Source organism: Aythya ferina, assembly GCF_964211825.1.
Source record: "Aythya ferina genome assembly, contig: HAP1_SCAFFOLD_523, whole genome shotgun sequence".
NCBI classification, from domain to species: Eukaryota; Metazoa; Chordata; class Aves; order Anseriformes; family Anatidae; genus Aythya; species Aythya ferina.
In genome coordinates, this window is record NW_028181077.1 from 1 (window position 1) to 14,020 (window position 14,020).

A 14,020-nucleotide genomic window follows, 5' to 3' on the forward strand; every position below is an offset into this window, starting at 1 on the left:
ATTTTGGGTCATTTTGGGGCCGTACCTGCAGGATGAGCCCCAGGGCGTTGCGGTGCCGGGGGGTGTCGACCACCACCACCCGCCCGGGGGTCAGCGCCTTCAGCCCCGCCACCGACTGCGCCGCGCGACGCTGGGGGGGGGCACGGCCTCAGGACCCCCCCGGGACCCTCCCTGCCCCCCCCCTCGGCCCTACAGCCCCCCCCACCTCCCCCAGGTCCCCCCCACCTCCCCCAATTCCCCCCCCAAAATCCCCAATTCCGCCCCCAAAATCCCCAATTCCCCCCCCAAAATCCCCCCATGACCCTAAATACCCCCTAATGCCCCCCCAATGTCTCCCAAAGCCCCCCCCCCATTCTCAGGTCCCCCCCCCACATCCCCAGTGCCCCCACCATGCCCCCCAATCCCCCCCAAAGCCCCCCAATCCCCTCCCAATCTCCCCCAGAGCCCCCCCAACCCCCTCCCCATGCCCCCCAGTGCCCCCCCCAAGCCCCCCAAACCCCCCCAAGTCCCCCCCAATCCCTCCCCAAATGCCCCCCAAATCCCCCCCAACCCCCCTCCCCATGCCCCCAAAGCCCCCCCAAAGCCCCCCCAAGCCCCCAAATCCCCCCCAAACCCCTCCCCATGCCCCCAAAGCCCCCCCAAAGCCCCCCCAGACCCCTCCCCATGCCCCCAAAGCCCCCCCAGACCCCCCCCCCGTGCCCCCCCCCCCCCACCTGCAGCTGGCCCTGGCCTCCCGCAGCCCCCTCACGGCCTCCAGGTACTGGGGGAGGTCGCCCAGGGCCCCCCCCTCCTCCGGGGGCTCCCCCAGCGCCGCCAGCTCCCCCTGCAGCTCCGCCACACGCCGCTCCTGGGCCTGGCCCCAAAACGCCCCCGAAACGACCCCAAAATAGACATACAGGCCCAAAAGGCCCCAAAACCACCCCAAAAACAGCCCAAAAACAGCCATACAGCCCCAAAAGGCCCCAAAACCACCCCAAAAACAGACATACAGCCCCAAAATGCCCCAAAACCACCCCAAAAACAGCCCAAAAACAGCCATACAGCCCCAAAATGCCCCCAAAACACCCCAACAACAGACACAGAGCCCCAAAACCACCCCAGATCCAGCCATACAGCCCCAAAACCAGCCCAGAACCAGCCCAAAACCAGCTATATAGCCCCAAAATGCCCCAAAACCACCCACATCCCAAATCCCCCCCCACATCCCCAACCCTCCCAAATTCCCCCAAATCCCCCCAAAACCCCCAAATCCCCCCAAACCCCCCCAACCCCCTAAAAGCCCCCAAATCCCCATAAAGCCCTGAATTCCCCCAAACCCCCCAAATCCCCCACACCTCCCGAATCTCTCAAATCCCCCCCAATTCCCTGTGCACCCCCCCCATGTCCCCATGCCCCCCCCCACCCCAAAATGTCCCCCCCCCCCCCCAAAAATCCCCCCCCACCCACCGGGGTTTCCCTGCGCAGGGGGATCTTGCTGTAGCTGCTCCTCCGCAACTCCCCCAATCCCCCCAAACCCCCTCACACCCCCTGCACCCCCCAACCCCTAAATACCCCAAAATGCCCCCCCCCACCCCAAAATGCCCCCCACCCACCGGGGTGTCCCTGCGCAGGGGGAACTCGCTGTAGCTGCTCCTCAGCAACTCCCCCAATTCCCCCAAATCCCCCCTGCACCCCCCCACCCCAAATACCCCCACCCCACCCCAAAATGTCCCCCCCCACCCCAAAATGCCCCCCCCACCCACCGGGGCGTCCCTGCGCAGGGGGAACTCGCTGTAGCTGCTCCTCAGTGATTCCCCCAAACCCCCCCAATCCCCCCAAACCCCCTCACACCCCCTGCACCCCCCAACCCCTAAATACCCCCCCGTGCCCCCCCCACCCCAAATACCCCCCCCACCCACCGGGGCGTCCCTGCGCAGGGGGATCTTGCTGTAGCTGCTCCTCCGCAACTCCCCCAAACCCCCCCAATTCCCCGTGCACCCCCCCCACCCCAAATACCCCCCCCCCACCTCAAAATGCCCCCCCCCACCCCAAAATGCCCCCCCCCACCCACTGGGGTGTCCCTGCGCAGGGGGAACTCGCTGTAGCTGCTCCTCAGCAACTCCCCCAATTCCCCCAAACCCCCTCACACCCCCTGCACCCCCCAACCCCTAAATACCCCAAAATACCCCCCCCCCACCCCAAAATGCCCCCCCCACCCCAAAATACCCCCCCCCCACCCACCGGGGCGTCCCTGCGCAGGGGGAACTCGCTGTAGCTGCTCCTCAGCAGCTCCTCGACGCGCAGCGCGGGGGCTCTGAGCAGGCTGAGGATGCTGCCGTAGCTCAGGCGGAACTGCGACTGCAGCCGCTCCGGGCGGCCCTGGGGGGGGTTATTAATGGGGGGGGGGGGGGCTTTTTGTCCTGGGGGGGGGTCAATGGGGCGGGGGGCTCACCAGCAGCACGCGGTGCAGGTCGGCCAGCTCGGGGAGGGGCCCCTTGCAGAGGATGATGACGGTGCCGGTGGCGTCCAGCCCGCGGCGCCCCGCGCGCCCCCGACATCTGCACGTATTCGCCTGGGGGGGCACGGGGGGGTGAGGGGGGTTTGGGGGGGTGTGGGGGGGGTGTGGGGGGTGTGGGGGGCACGGGGGGGGTCTGGGGTTACGGCCCCATAGAGCCCCCAGCGCCTCCCCGCTGTCCGGCCCCCATAGCACCGTGCGGTGCCAACGCCAGGCGTGGGGGACCTGAGTCTGCCCCATAGATCACCCAAAGCTGCCCCATAGATCCTAAATCTGCCCCATAGATTCACCAGAACTGCCCCATAGATCCCAAACCTACCCCCATAGATGCTAAATCTGTCCCATAGACCCACCACACCTGCCCCATAGACCCCAAATCTGCCCCACAGATCCCAGATCCACAGCCTATAGCTGCCCCATAGCCACTCTACAACTGCCCCATGGTCTATAGCTGCCCCATAGCTGCCCCATAGCCCCCCATAACTGCCCCATATCCCCCCCACAACTGCCCCACAGCCCCCCCACAACTGCCCCATGGTCTATACCTGCCCCATATCCCCCCATAACTGCCCCATATCCCCCCCACAACTGCCCCACAGCCTATATCTGCCCCATATCCCCCCATAACTGCCCCATAGCCCCCCATAACTGCCCCATAGCCCCCCATAACTGCCCCATATCCCCCCCACAACTGCCCCACAGCCTATATCTGCCCCATATCCCCCCATAACTGCCCCATAGCCCCCCATAACTGCCCCACAGCCCCCCCACAACTGCCCCACAGCCTATATCTGCCCCATATCCCCCCATAACTGCCCCATAGCCCCCCATAACTGCCCCACAGCCCCCCCACAACTGCCCCACAGCCTATATCTGCCCCATATCCCCCCATAACTGCCCCATAGCCCCCCATAACTGCCCCATGGTCTATATCTGCCCCACAGCCCCCCATAACTGCTCCATAGCCCCCCATAACTGCCCCATAGCTACCCCACAACTGCCCCATGGTCTATATCTGCCCCATATCCCCCCCATAACTGCCCCACAGCCCCCCCACAACTGCCCCACAGCCTATATCTGCCCCATATCCCCCCATAACTGCCCCATAGCCCCCCATAACTGCCCCACAGCCCCCCCCACAACTGCCCCACAGCCTATATCTGCCCCATATCCCCCCATAACTGCCCCATAGCCCCCCATAACTGCCCCATGGTCTATATCTGCCCCACAGCCCCCCATAACTGCTCCATAGCCCCCCATAACTGCCCCATAGCTACCCCACAACTGCCCCATGGTCTATATCTGCCCCATATCCCCCCCCATAACTGCCCCACAGCCCCCCCACAACTGCCCCACAGCCTATATCTGCCCCATATCCCCCCATAACTGCCCCATAGCCCCCCATAACTGCCCCACAGCCCCCCCACAACTGCCCCACAGCCTATATCTGCCCCATATCCCCCCATAACTGCCCCATAGCCCCCCATAACTGCCCCATGGTCTATATCTGCCCCACAGCCCCCCATAACTGCTCCATAGCCCCCCATAACTGCCCCATAGCTACCCCCACAACTGCCCCATGGTCTATATCTGCCCCATATCCCCCCCATAACTGCCCCCACAGCCCCCCCCACAACTGCCCCACAGCCTATATCTGCCCCATAGCCCCCCATAACTGCCCCCAGCCCCCTACTGGGCAGGAGGTCCCTGAAGCCGTTCCCGTCGTGCTTGCGGATGGAGTCGAAGACCACGGTGCGCGCCGGCATGTTCACCCCCATGGCGAACGTCTCGGTGGCAAACAGCACCTGGGGGGGGCACACGGACAGGGGGGGGGCACGTGTGGGGCAGGGGGACCCCCCCCACAGCCCCCCCGGACCCCCCCGGACCCCCCCCCAGACCTTGACCAGCCCCTGGCTGAAGAGCATCTCCACCACCTCCTTGAGCAGCGGCAGGACCCCCCCCGTGGTGCACCCCGATCCCGCGCTGCAGCAGCTCCGTCATGTGAACCACCTGGGGGGGGGGGCGACGCCGTCAGGACCCCCCGGAACAACCCCAAAAGACACTTTAGAAACCCCAGAAATCCCAAAGAGCCTTTAAGACCCCCCCCAAAGCACTCCAAAAACCTCTTTAGGACCCCCAGAGAGCCCCAAAATCCACTTTAAGACCCCCCCAGAAACCCCAAAGCCCCTTTAGGACCCCCCCCCAAAGCCCCTTTAGGACCCCCAGAGCCCCCCAAACCCCTTTTAACTCCTTTACCCCCCTCCAACTCCCCTCTTAACCCCCCTTTCACCCCCCTTTAGTCCCTTTATCCCCCTCCAACCCCCCATTGACCCTCTTTAACCCCTTAACCCCCCCTTATCCCCCCCAGCCCCCCTTTAACCGCCTTTTACCCCCCTTTACCCCCCCCAGACCCCCTTTTACCCCTTTTAACCCCCCATGGACCCCTCTTTCACCCCCCTTTACCCCCTTTTAACCCCCCTCTACCCCCCCTAGACCCCCTTTCCCCCCCCCCCAGACCCCATTTCCCCCCCCCGACCCCATTTTACCCCCCTCAGACCCCATTTTCCCCCTCCCCAGCCCCCCTTTTCCCTCTTTCACCCCCCTTTACCCCCCCCGACCCCATTTTACCCCCCCCAGACCCCTTTTCCCTCTTTCACCCCCCTTTACCCCCCTTTTAACCCCCCTCTACCCCCCCCAGACCCCCTCTACCCCCCCCAGACCCCCTTTTCCCCCCCCCAGACCCCCTTTCCCCCCCCCAGCCCCCCTTTACTCCCCCCAGACCCCATTTCCCCCCCCCCAGACCCCCTTTCCCCCCCCCAGCCCCCCTTTACCCCCCCCAGACCCCCTTTACCCCCCCCCAGACCCCATTTTCCCCCTCCCCAGACCCCATTTTCCCTCTTTCACCCCCTTTCCCCCCCCCAGCCCCCCTTTCCCCCCCCCAGCCCCCCGACCTGCGGCAGGCGGCGGTCGGAGCCGCGGAGTCGCGCGAGGCAGCGCTGGCAGAAGGCCCGGACGCGGCTCTTCTCGGCGGGGGAGGCGAGGTCCAGGCCCCCCAGGCCGGCGGCCTGCTCGTCGCAGCGGCCCCGCGAGAAGGTGAAGGCCACCACCGGCAGCTGGCCCCCGCTCCCGCAGCAAGCCCAGCAGCGCCAGCCACATCCCGCGGTCCTGGGGGGGGGCACGGAGGGGTCGGGGGGGGTCACAGGGGGGCAGGAAGGGGGTCACAGGGGGGTCTCAGGGGGGCAGGGGAGGGGTCACAGGGGGTCACAGGGGGGGCAGGAGGGGTCAGGAGAGGGGCAGGGGGGGTCAAAGGGGGTCACAGGGGGTCAGGGGAGGGGTGGGGGGGGTCACAGGGGGTCGGGGGGGGTCACAGGGGGGCAGGGAGGGGTCAGGAGAGGGGCAGGGGGGGTCACAGGGGGTCACAGGGGGGCAGGAGGGGGGTCCACAGGGGGGCAGGGAGGGGCAGGGGGGGGTCACAGGGGGGGCAGGAAGGGGGTCACAGGGGGTCAGGGGAGGGGCAGGGGGGTCACAGGGGGTCACAGGGGGGGGTGTTAGAGGCCAAAAGGGGAGCCCCAGGCAGGGTTTGGGGGGATATGGGGGGGGAAAAACCTTAAAAGAGCCCCAAAAGAGCCCAAAATGTAATGGATAGGGGCTCCTAAATGGGTTTAAAGGGGTCTAAGGGGAACCTGGGGGGTCAATGGGGGGTCAGGGGGAAGTCAGGGGGGTCAGGGGGGGGGTGTCAGAGGCCAAAAGGGGAGCCCCAGGCGGGGTTTGGGGGGGATATGGGGGAAAAATCCCTAAAAGAAACCCAAAAGAGCCCAAAATGCAAAGAGTGGGGGGCCCTAAATGAGTTTAAAGAGAGCTTAGGGGAAGAAATCCCTAAAAGAGCCCCAAAAGACCCCCCCCCAAATCACCAACAGAAGGGGAACAAGGGCAGGGGGGGGATCCCACAGCAGGGATTGCGCCCCCACTCCAAAAGGGCCCCCCCAGCCCCCAAAATGCCCTGTCCAGACCCCAAAAGACCCCCCCCAGCCCCCAAAAGCCCCCCACCTGCCCGGGGCTGGTGCCCCCCCAATGGTGGGCTGCTTGGCCCCGAAGCTCTGCGCGTGTTTGCTCGCCCGCTCCTTCTTGGCCTCCACGGCCGCGTAGTACCTGCGGGGTGTGGGGCAGGCTGTGGGGCAGGCTGTGGGGGCACGCTATGGGGCACGCTATGGGGCAGGCTGTGGGGCACACTGTGGGGCTGGGCTATGGGGTGACTGTGGGGCAGGCTGTGGGGCAGGCTGTGGGGTGACTGTGGGGCAGGGTTGTGGGGCTGGACATGGGGTAGGGCTGTGGGGCTGCCATGGGGCCGCTATGGGGCTGCTATGGGGCAGGCATAGGGCAGCCATGGGGTAGCTACGGGGCAGCTACGGGGTGGTTATGGGGCAGCTATGTGACATCTATGGGGCTGCTATGGGGCCACCATGGGACATCTATAGGGCAGCCATGGGGTGGTTATGGGGCCGCTATGGGGCAGCCATGGGGACATCTATGGGGCAACCGTGGGGCAGCTATAGGTCCGCTATAGGGCAGCTATGTGACATCTATGGGGCAGCCACGGAGCCGCTATGGGGCAACTATGGGACATCTATGGGGCTGCTATGGGACATCTATGGGGCAGCCATGGGGTGGTTATAGGGCTGCTATGGGGGTGCTTATGGGGCTGCTATGGGGTGGTTATGGGGCTGCTACGGGGCAGCCATAGGGCTGCTATGGGGTAGCTATGTAACATCTATGGGACATCTATGGGGCAGCCACGGAGCCGCTATGCGGCTGCTATAGGACATCTATGGGGCCGCTATGGGGCAGCTATGGGGCAGCTATGGGGCAGCTATGGGGCAGCCGTGGGGCGCGGTGGGGCTCACCCCTGCGTGTTGAAGGTGCCGCGTGCGTCCAGGAGCAGGAAGAGCTGCTGGCGGGTGCGGGGCCCGTTCCCGGTGTAGAGGAAATGCTCCAGGGGCACCGGGCGCTGCCGCGTGCTGATCACCCGCAGCTGCCGCCGCTTCGTGCGCCTGGGGGGGGGGAAACGGGGGCACTGGGGGGCACTGGGGGGCACTGGGGGGATGCAGGACCCCCACACAGCCCCCCAAAACCCCAGACACCCCACAGAGTCCATGTGTGACCCCCAGAGCCCCCAAAAACCACCCCCAGACACCCCCAGATCCCAATAAAGCACCCTCTAACCCCAATAATCCACCCCCAAACACCAATAAACTCCCCCAAAACCCCAATAAACCACCCCAGGCCCCAATAAACCCCCCAGACCACAATAATCCACCCCCAAACACCAATAAAGCACCCCCAGACTCCAATAAACCACCCCCAGGCCCCCCAAAAACCACCTCCAGACACCCCCAGACCCCAATAATCCACCCCCAGGACCCCAATAATACACCCCCTGACCAGAATAAACCACCCCAAAACCCCAAATAAACCACCCCCAGGACCCCAAAACCACCCCCAGGACCCCAGTCCCCCATAAACCACGCCCAGAACCCCATAAATGACCCCCATAGATGCCCCCCCAGCCCCCCATAAACCCCCCAGCCCCCCCCAAAATCACCCCCCAAAACCCCATAAACCACTCCCAGGCCCCCCAGGGCCTCCCAAAGCCCCCCCCAGACAACCCCCAGCCCCCTAAATCCAACCCCCAGCCACCCCATAACACCCCCGTAGCACCCTACAACCACCCCATAACACCCCATAACCACCCCATAACACCCCGTAACCGCCCCATAACCACCCCTATACCACCCCTAAATACCCCCATAACCCCCCCATAACTGCCCCCCAGCCCCCCCCCTCGCCTTACCCCACCCACTGGGCGAACTCGAGGGCGTTGGGCACGGTGGCGCTGAGCAGGATGAGCTTGACGTGCTCGGGCAGCATGATCAGCACCTCCTCCCACACCACCCCCGCGCTGGGGGGGGGGGCAGCAGGGCGGGGGGGGTCAGCAGGGTGCCCCCCACCCCATAGCCACCCCCAAACCCCCCCCCCCCAGACCCACCTCGGCGTCGTTGATGTAGTGCACCTCGTCGAAAATCACCCACTCCAGCTCGCGGATGACGTCGGAGCCGTTGTACAGCATGGAGCTGCGGGAAGATTTTGGGGTGATTTATGGCTCTTTTGGGGGTTCTTTGAATTATTTTTTTATTCCGGGGAGGGGGCTCACCGCAGGATCTCGGTGGTCATGATGAGGCAGGAGCCTCGGGGCGCAGCTGCACGTCCCCCGTCAGCAGCCCCACGTCGCCGAAGGTGGTCTTGAAGTCGCGGAACTTCTGGTTGGAGAGCGCCTTGATGGGCGACGTGTAGATGGTCCTGGGGGCAAGGGGGGCACGGGGGGTGTCCCGGGGGGGTCGGGGTGCCCCGGGGAGGGGGGTTTGGGGGTGTCCCGGGGGGTCTGGAGTCGATACGGGGTGGTTTGGGGGGACGGGGAGAGGGGATTTGGGATCTACGGTTGGGTTTTGGGGCTTTTTGATTGAGTTTTAGCCCTTCCAGTTGGGTTTGGGGCTCTTCCAGTTGGGTTCTGGGCCCTTTCTGTTGGGTTTTGGCTCCTCCCATTGCGTTTTATCCCCTCACATTGGGTTTTGAGATCCTCCCGTTGGGTTTAGGGCCCTCCCAGTTGGGTCTTAGCTCCTCCAGTTGGGTTTTGGGCCCTTCCAGTTGAGTTTTATCTCCTCCTGTTGGGTTTTACCCCCCCAGGTTGGGTTTTGAGACCCTGCCATTGGGTTTCGGGCCCTTCCAGTTGGGTTTTGGCTCCTCCCGTTGAGTTTTAGAGCCTTCCTGTTGGGTTTCAGGCTCTCCAGTGGTTTTCCAGTTTGGAGTTTTTTATCACTTTCCGTTGGGTTTTGGGCTCTTCCAGTTGGGTTCTACCCCTCCCAGATTGGGTTTTATCCCTTCCCATTGTGTTTTGGGCTCTTCCAGTTGGGTTTCGGGCCCTTCCAGTTGGGTTTTACTCCCTCTGGTTGGGATTTTAGACACTCCCGTTGAGTGTTGGGCTCTTCCAGTTGGGTTTTGACCCCTTTCTGTTGGGTTTTATCCCTTCCCATTGAGTTTTGGGCTCTTCCAGTTGGCTTTCGGGCCCTTCCAGTTGGGTTTTACCCCCCCAGGTTGGGTTTTGAGACCCTCCCATTGGGTTTTATCCCCTCCCGTTGAGTGTTGGGCTCTTCCAGTTGGGTTTTGGGCCCTTCCAGTTGAGTTTTACCCTCTCCCGTTGACTTCTACCCCCCCAGGTTGGGTTTTGGAGCCCTTCCATTGGCTTTTTGGGCCCTTCCAGTTGGGTTTTACCCCCCCAGGTTGGGTTTTGAGACCCTCCCATTGGGTTTTATCCCTTCCCGTTGAGTTTTGGGGCTCTTCCAGTTGGGTTTCGGGCCCTTCCAGTTGAGTTTTACCCCCTCCCGTTGACTTCTACCCCCTCAGGTTGGCTTCTACCCCCCCCAGGTTGGGTTTTGGAGCCCTCCCATTGGCTTTTGGGCACTTCCAGTTGGGTTTTACCCCCCCAGGTTGGGGTTTTGAGACCCTCCCATTGGGTTTTATCCTTCCCGTTGAGTTTCGGGCTCTTCCAGTTGGCTTTTGACCCCTTCCAGTTGGGTTTTACCCCCCCCCAGTTGGGTTTTGAGACCCTCCCGTTGGGTTTTATCCCCTCCTGTTGAGTTTCGGGCTCTTCCAGTTGGGTTTTGACCCCTTCCAGTTGAGTTTTTACCCCCTCCCGTTGACTTCCACCCCCCCCAGCTTGCCATTTACCCCCCTCCCGCTGCGTCCCACCCCCCCCACACCCCCCCCGTGCCCCCCCCACGCACCGCGTCATGTGTCGGCGCGCCATGGCGATGGCGTACTCGGCCACCACGGTCTTGCCGGCCGAGGTGTGGGCGGCCACCAGCACCGAGCGGGCCGCGCTCCAGGCACAGCACGGCCCGCTGCTGGAACGGGTCCAGGCGGAACGGCCACTGGGGGGGGGGGGGGTGGTCAAAATGGGGCTGGGGGGGGGGGGACACGGACACCCGCGGGACCCCCCCCCAACGGGAAGCGGGGGGGTGGGAGGGAGCTGGAGGTGCCCCCAGTCCCGAAAGAGTCCCCAAATCCTATGAATTCTTCCCCAAAATTTACACAAATTGGCCCCAAATCGGTCTCAAAACCCCCCCCCAAAGACCCCCCTCCCAATTCAATGGCCCCCCCCCAACCCCATAAACCCCCCCCCCAGTTCCCCCTCCCAACAATGAGGGGCACCAGGAGCACCCCCCTCAAAGCCCCCCCCCAAGCCCCCCCCCAACCCCTTAAATCCCCCCCCAATTCCCCCTCCCAACAATGGGGGGCACCGGGAGCCCCCCTAGCCCCAAAAGTGCCCCCAAATCCCATGAATCTTTCCCCAAAACTAACCGAATTCACCCCAAATCTGGCTTAGAGCCCTCCCAGGACCCCCCCCTCAATTCAATGACCCCCCCCAACCCCATAAACCCCCCCACCCCCCTCCCAACCCCCATCCCATAAATCCCCCCCGGATCCCCCCAAACCCCCCTGAATTCCCCCCAAAACCCCCCAAACTCCCCCCAAAACCCCCCAAACTCCCCCCAAAACCCCCTAGACCCCCCCAAAACCCCCCGAGACCCCCCCCCCAAATTAAACCCGTGCCCCCCCCCACCTTAAAGGCGGGGTCGGGCACCAGCTCCTCGAAGCCCTCCACGGGGGCGCTGGCGTCCTCCTCCACCGCCCACTGCTCCTCGGGGGGGGGCGGCTCCGGGGGGGCCACGGGGGGGGCCGGGGGGGGGCTCCAGCACCTCCTGGGTGAGGGGGGGGCACAAAAACATCACGGGGGGGCCGTGGGACCCCCCCAAAACCCGCCCCCCCCTCCCCAAAACTCACCTTCATCACCAGCTCCTCCAAGCTGTCCGCGCGCCGGGGGGGGGCCGCGGGGGGGGTTTGGGGCTCCTGGGGGGGGCGGGGGGGGGCAGGGACCCCCCCCGTGCCCCCCCCTCGCTCCTCATCCTCCTCCTCCCCCCCCCCCAGCTCCAGGGTGTCCAAAGCCCCCAGGAGGGTGGAGAGCGACAGCGGGGCCCCCCCGGCTTTATTTGGGGGGGGGGCAATAAATTAGGGGGGTCATAAAATAAGGAGGGGGTCAAATTTTTAATGGGGGGGTCAAAACGTGCCCCCCCCCCCCCAATTTTCCCCCAGGGCTCACCTCGAGGCTGGAAGTCGACGCCGCGTTTGAGCCCCGGGGGGGTCGTTAATAAACCTGGGGGGGGGTAATTAAAAAAGGAAGGGGGTTAATTAAAAGGGGGGGGGATTTTTTTTTAAAGGGGGGGCCCCCAAATTGTGCCCCCCCCCCCCCCCATTACCATTCTCCAGGTCCAAATCCTCCTCGGTCGCCCCCCGCTCCTGCAGCAGCTCCAGGGGGGGCTCCTCAAGGGCACCTGTGGGGGGGGCACTAATTAAAATTTTAATTGGGGGGGGGTTAATTATGGCTTAATTTACACGGGGGGGGGCTCACCTGCCCACGGGCACCCCTGGGTGTCATCCTGGGGGGGGGCGGCAGCACCGTGCCCTCCGTCAGCTCCTGGGGGGGGCACGGGGGAGTTAACGGGGGGGTTTTTGGCACCCCCCCGGTTAATTAATTAATTAGAGCCCCCCCCCATTAATTAATTTGCCCCCCCCACCTCGGCGAAGCCCCGCAGGGCCCCGGTGCGGGGGTCCCGCAGCGCCCGCAGGGAGCCGTGGGGGGGGGTGGGCTCCAGGGCCAGGAGCCCCCCCGGGGCCGCCGCCCGCGTCCAGCACCTGGGGGGGGGGAAATGGAAAATTTGGGGACCCCCCCGCGACAAAATCCGACCCCCCCGGCCCTAAACGGCCCCCCCAGAGCCTTAATTCCCCCCCCAGGACCCCCAAAACCATTGATTCTTCCCCCAAAAAACAGTGCCCCCCCCATCAATAAATGCCCACCCCCGCCCCTAAACGGCCCCCCCTTAATTCCAGGACCCCCCCCAAATATTTTCAGCCCCCCCCAGCCCAAAATACCCCCCCCAAAATCCCCACAGGACCCCCAAAACCACCGATATCCCCCCCAAAACCCAGTGCCCCCCCCCCCAAATCCCCTCCCCATAATTCCAGGCCCCCCCCCAATTATTTTCTGCCCCCCCCCCCCGTTACCTCCGGGCCCGCTCGTGCCGGTGGGGGGGCAGCCAGGCGGGGGTCCCCAAAAATCGCCCCTCCAGCTCCGCCACCGCGGGGGGGGCGAAGGGGGGGAGCCCCTGGGGGAGCTGGGGGGGGGCAGAAAATAATTGGGGGGGGATTAAGGGGAGGGGGGAGCATTTATCGGGGGGGGCAGAGGGTTTTGGGGGGGATATTGGTGGTTTTGGGGGTCCTGGGGAAGGGTTTGGGGGGGCAATTAAGGGTCTGGGGGGGGCTGGAATTATTGGGGGGGGGTCCTGGAATTATGGGGGGTCATTTATGGGGGGGGGGCACAGGGATTTGGGGGGAATAATGGTGGTTTTGGGGGTCCTGGGGGGGGATTATGGGGGCATTTAGGGTCCGGGGGGGGGCAATTAAGGGTCTGGGGGGGGTATTTAGGATCTGGGGGGGTATTTAGGGTCTGGGGGGGGTCTCACCGTGCCGCGGGGGGGGGCACTGCCCGGCGCCAGCTCGAAGCCCCCCCCGCAGCCCAGCTCCAGCAGCGCCAGGGGCAGGTGCAGGGGGCCGGGGGGGGGCAGCACTGGGGGGGGGGGGCAAATGGGGGGGGGTTAAGGGGGGTGCAGGGACCCCCCCCGGCCCAGGGCCCCTCCCATCACCTCTAATTGCCCCATGCCCCCCCCCCAGCCCCGTTATTGCCCCCCCAACCCTGTTACTGCCCCCCCCAGCCCCTATAATTGCCCCATACCCCTCCAATAGCCCCCCAACCCCATTATTGCCCCCCAGCCCCCCAAAACTGCCCCATTGCCCCCCACGCCCCCTGTAATTGCCCCATACCCCCCCAATTGCCCCAATGCCCCCCCAACCCCATTATTGCCCCCCCAGTCCCCCCATAACTGCCCCAGTGCCCCCTGAGACTCCATAAATGCCCCAGTGCCCCCCCATAAGGACTCTACTGCCCCCCCAGACCCATTATTGCCCCCCCCAGACCCCTATAACTGCCCCATGGCCCCCCCAACCCCTTTATTGCCCCCCCCCAGCCTCCCATAATTGCCCCCTTGCCCCCCCCACAAGGGCCCTATTGCCCCCCCACACCCCCATAACTGCCCCAATGCCCCCCCACACCCCGTTATTGCCCCCCCAGCCCCCCATAACCCCCCCAACCCCCCCCCCGACTCCCCAAAATCCCCCCCCCCCCCACCGAGCCGCTCCAGCTCCATCTCTGCAGCCTGCCCGGCCCTGACCCGGAAGCGCTTCCCTCCCCCTCCCCACAGCGGCCTCAAGACGGGCGGAAGTGCTGGCAGCCGGGCGGAAGTGCTGGCAGCCGGCGTCATCTCAACCGGAAGCGGAACTCCTCCGGCCTTCCTTTCCCTC

The 14,020-nt window shown here is 64.8% G+C and overlaps 1 protein-coding gene across 1 annotated transcript; it reads right to left on the reverse strand.

Annotated features, from left to right (window-relative positions):
• Positions 1–25: 25 nt before the first annotated feature.
• On the reverse strand, positions 26–13,926 carry SKIC2 (SKI2 subunit of superkiller complex; the record flags this gene model as incomplete). Its single annotated transcript, XM_084540377.1, is given in 32 exon segments — positions 26–130; positions 714–721; positions 724–853; positions 2,221–2,358; positions 2,432–2,530; positions 2,532–2,551; positions 4,188–4,299; positions 4,393–4,455; positions 4,457–4,504; positions 5,446–5,613; positions 5,615–5,659; positions 6,542–6,568; positions 6,571–6,643; positions 7,396–7,542; positions 8,343–8,446; positions 8,448–8,450; positions 8,538–8,622; positions 8,703–8,736; positions 8,739–8,848; positions 10,330–10,418; positions 10,420–10,476; positions 11,169–11,289; positions 11,291–11,307; positions 11,390–11,589; positions 11,706–11,759; positions 11,863–11,937; positions 12,015–12,018; positions 12,021–12,080; positions 12,181–12,298; positions 12,668–12,777; positions 13,126–13,229; positions 13,848–13,926. Coding segments are annotated over 32 exon segments (2,547 nt in total), but the record flags the coding sequence as incomplete, so codon positions are not given.
• Positions 13,927–14,020: the final 94 nt, after the last annotated feature.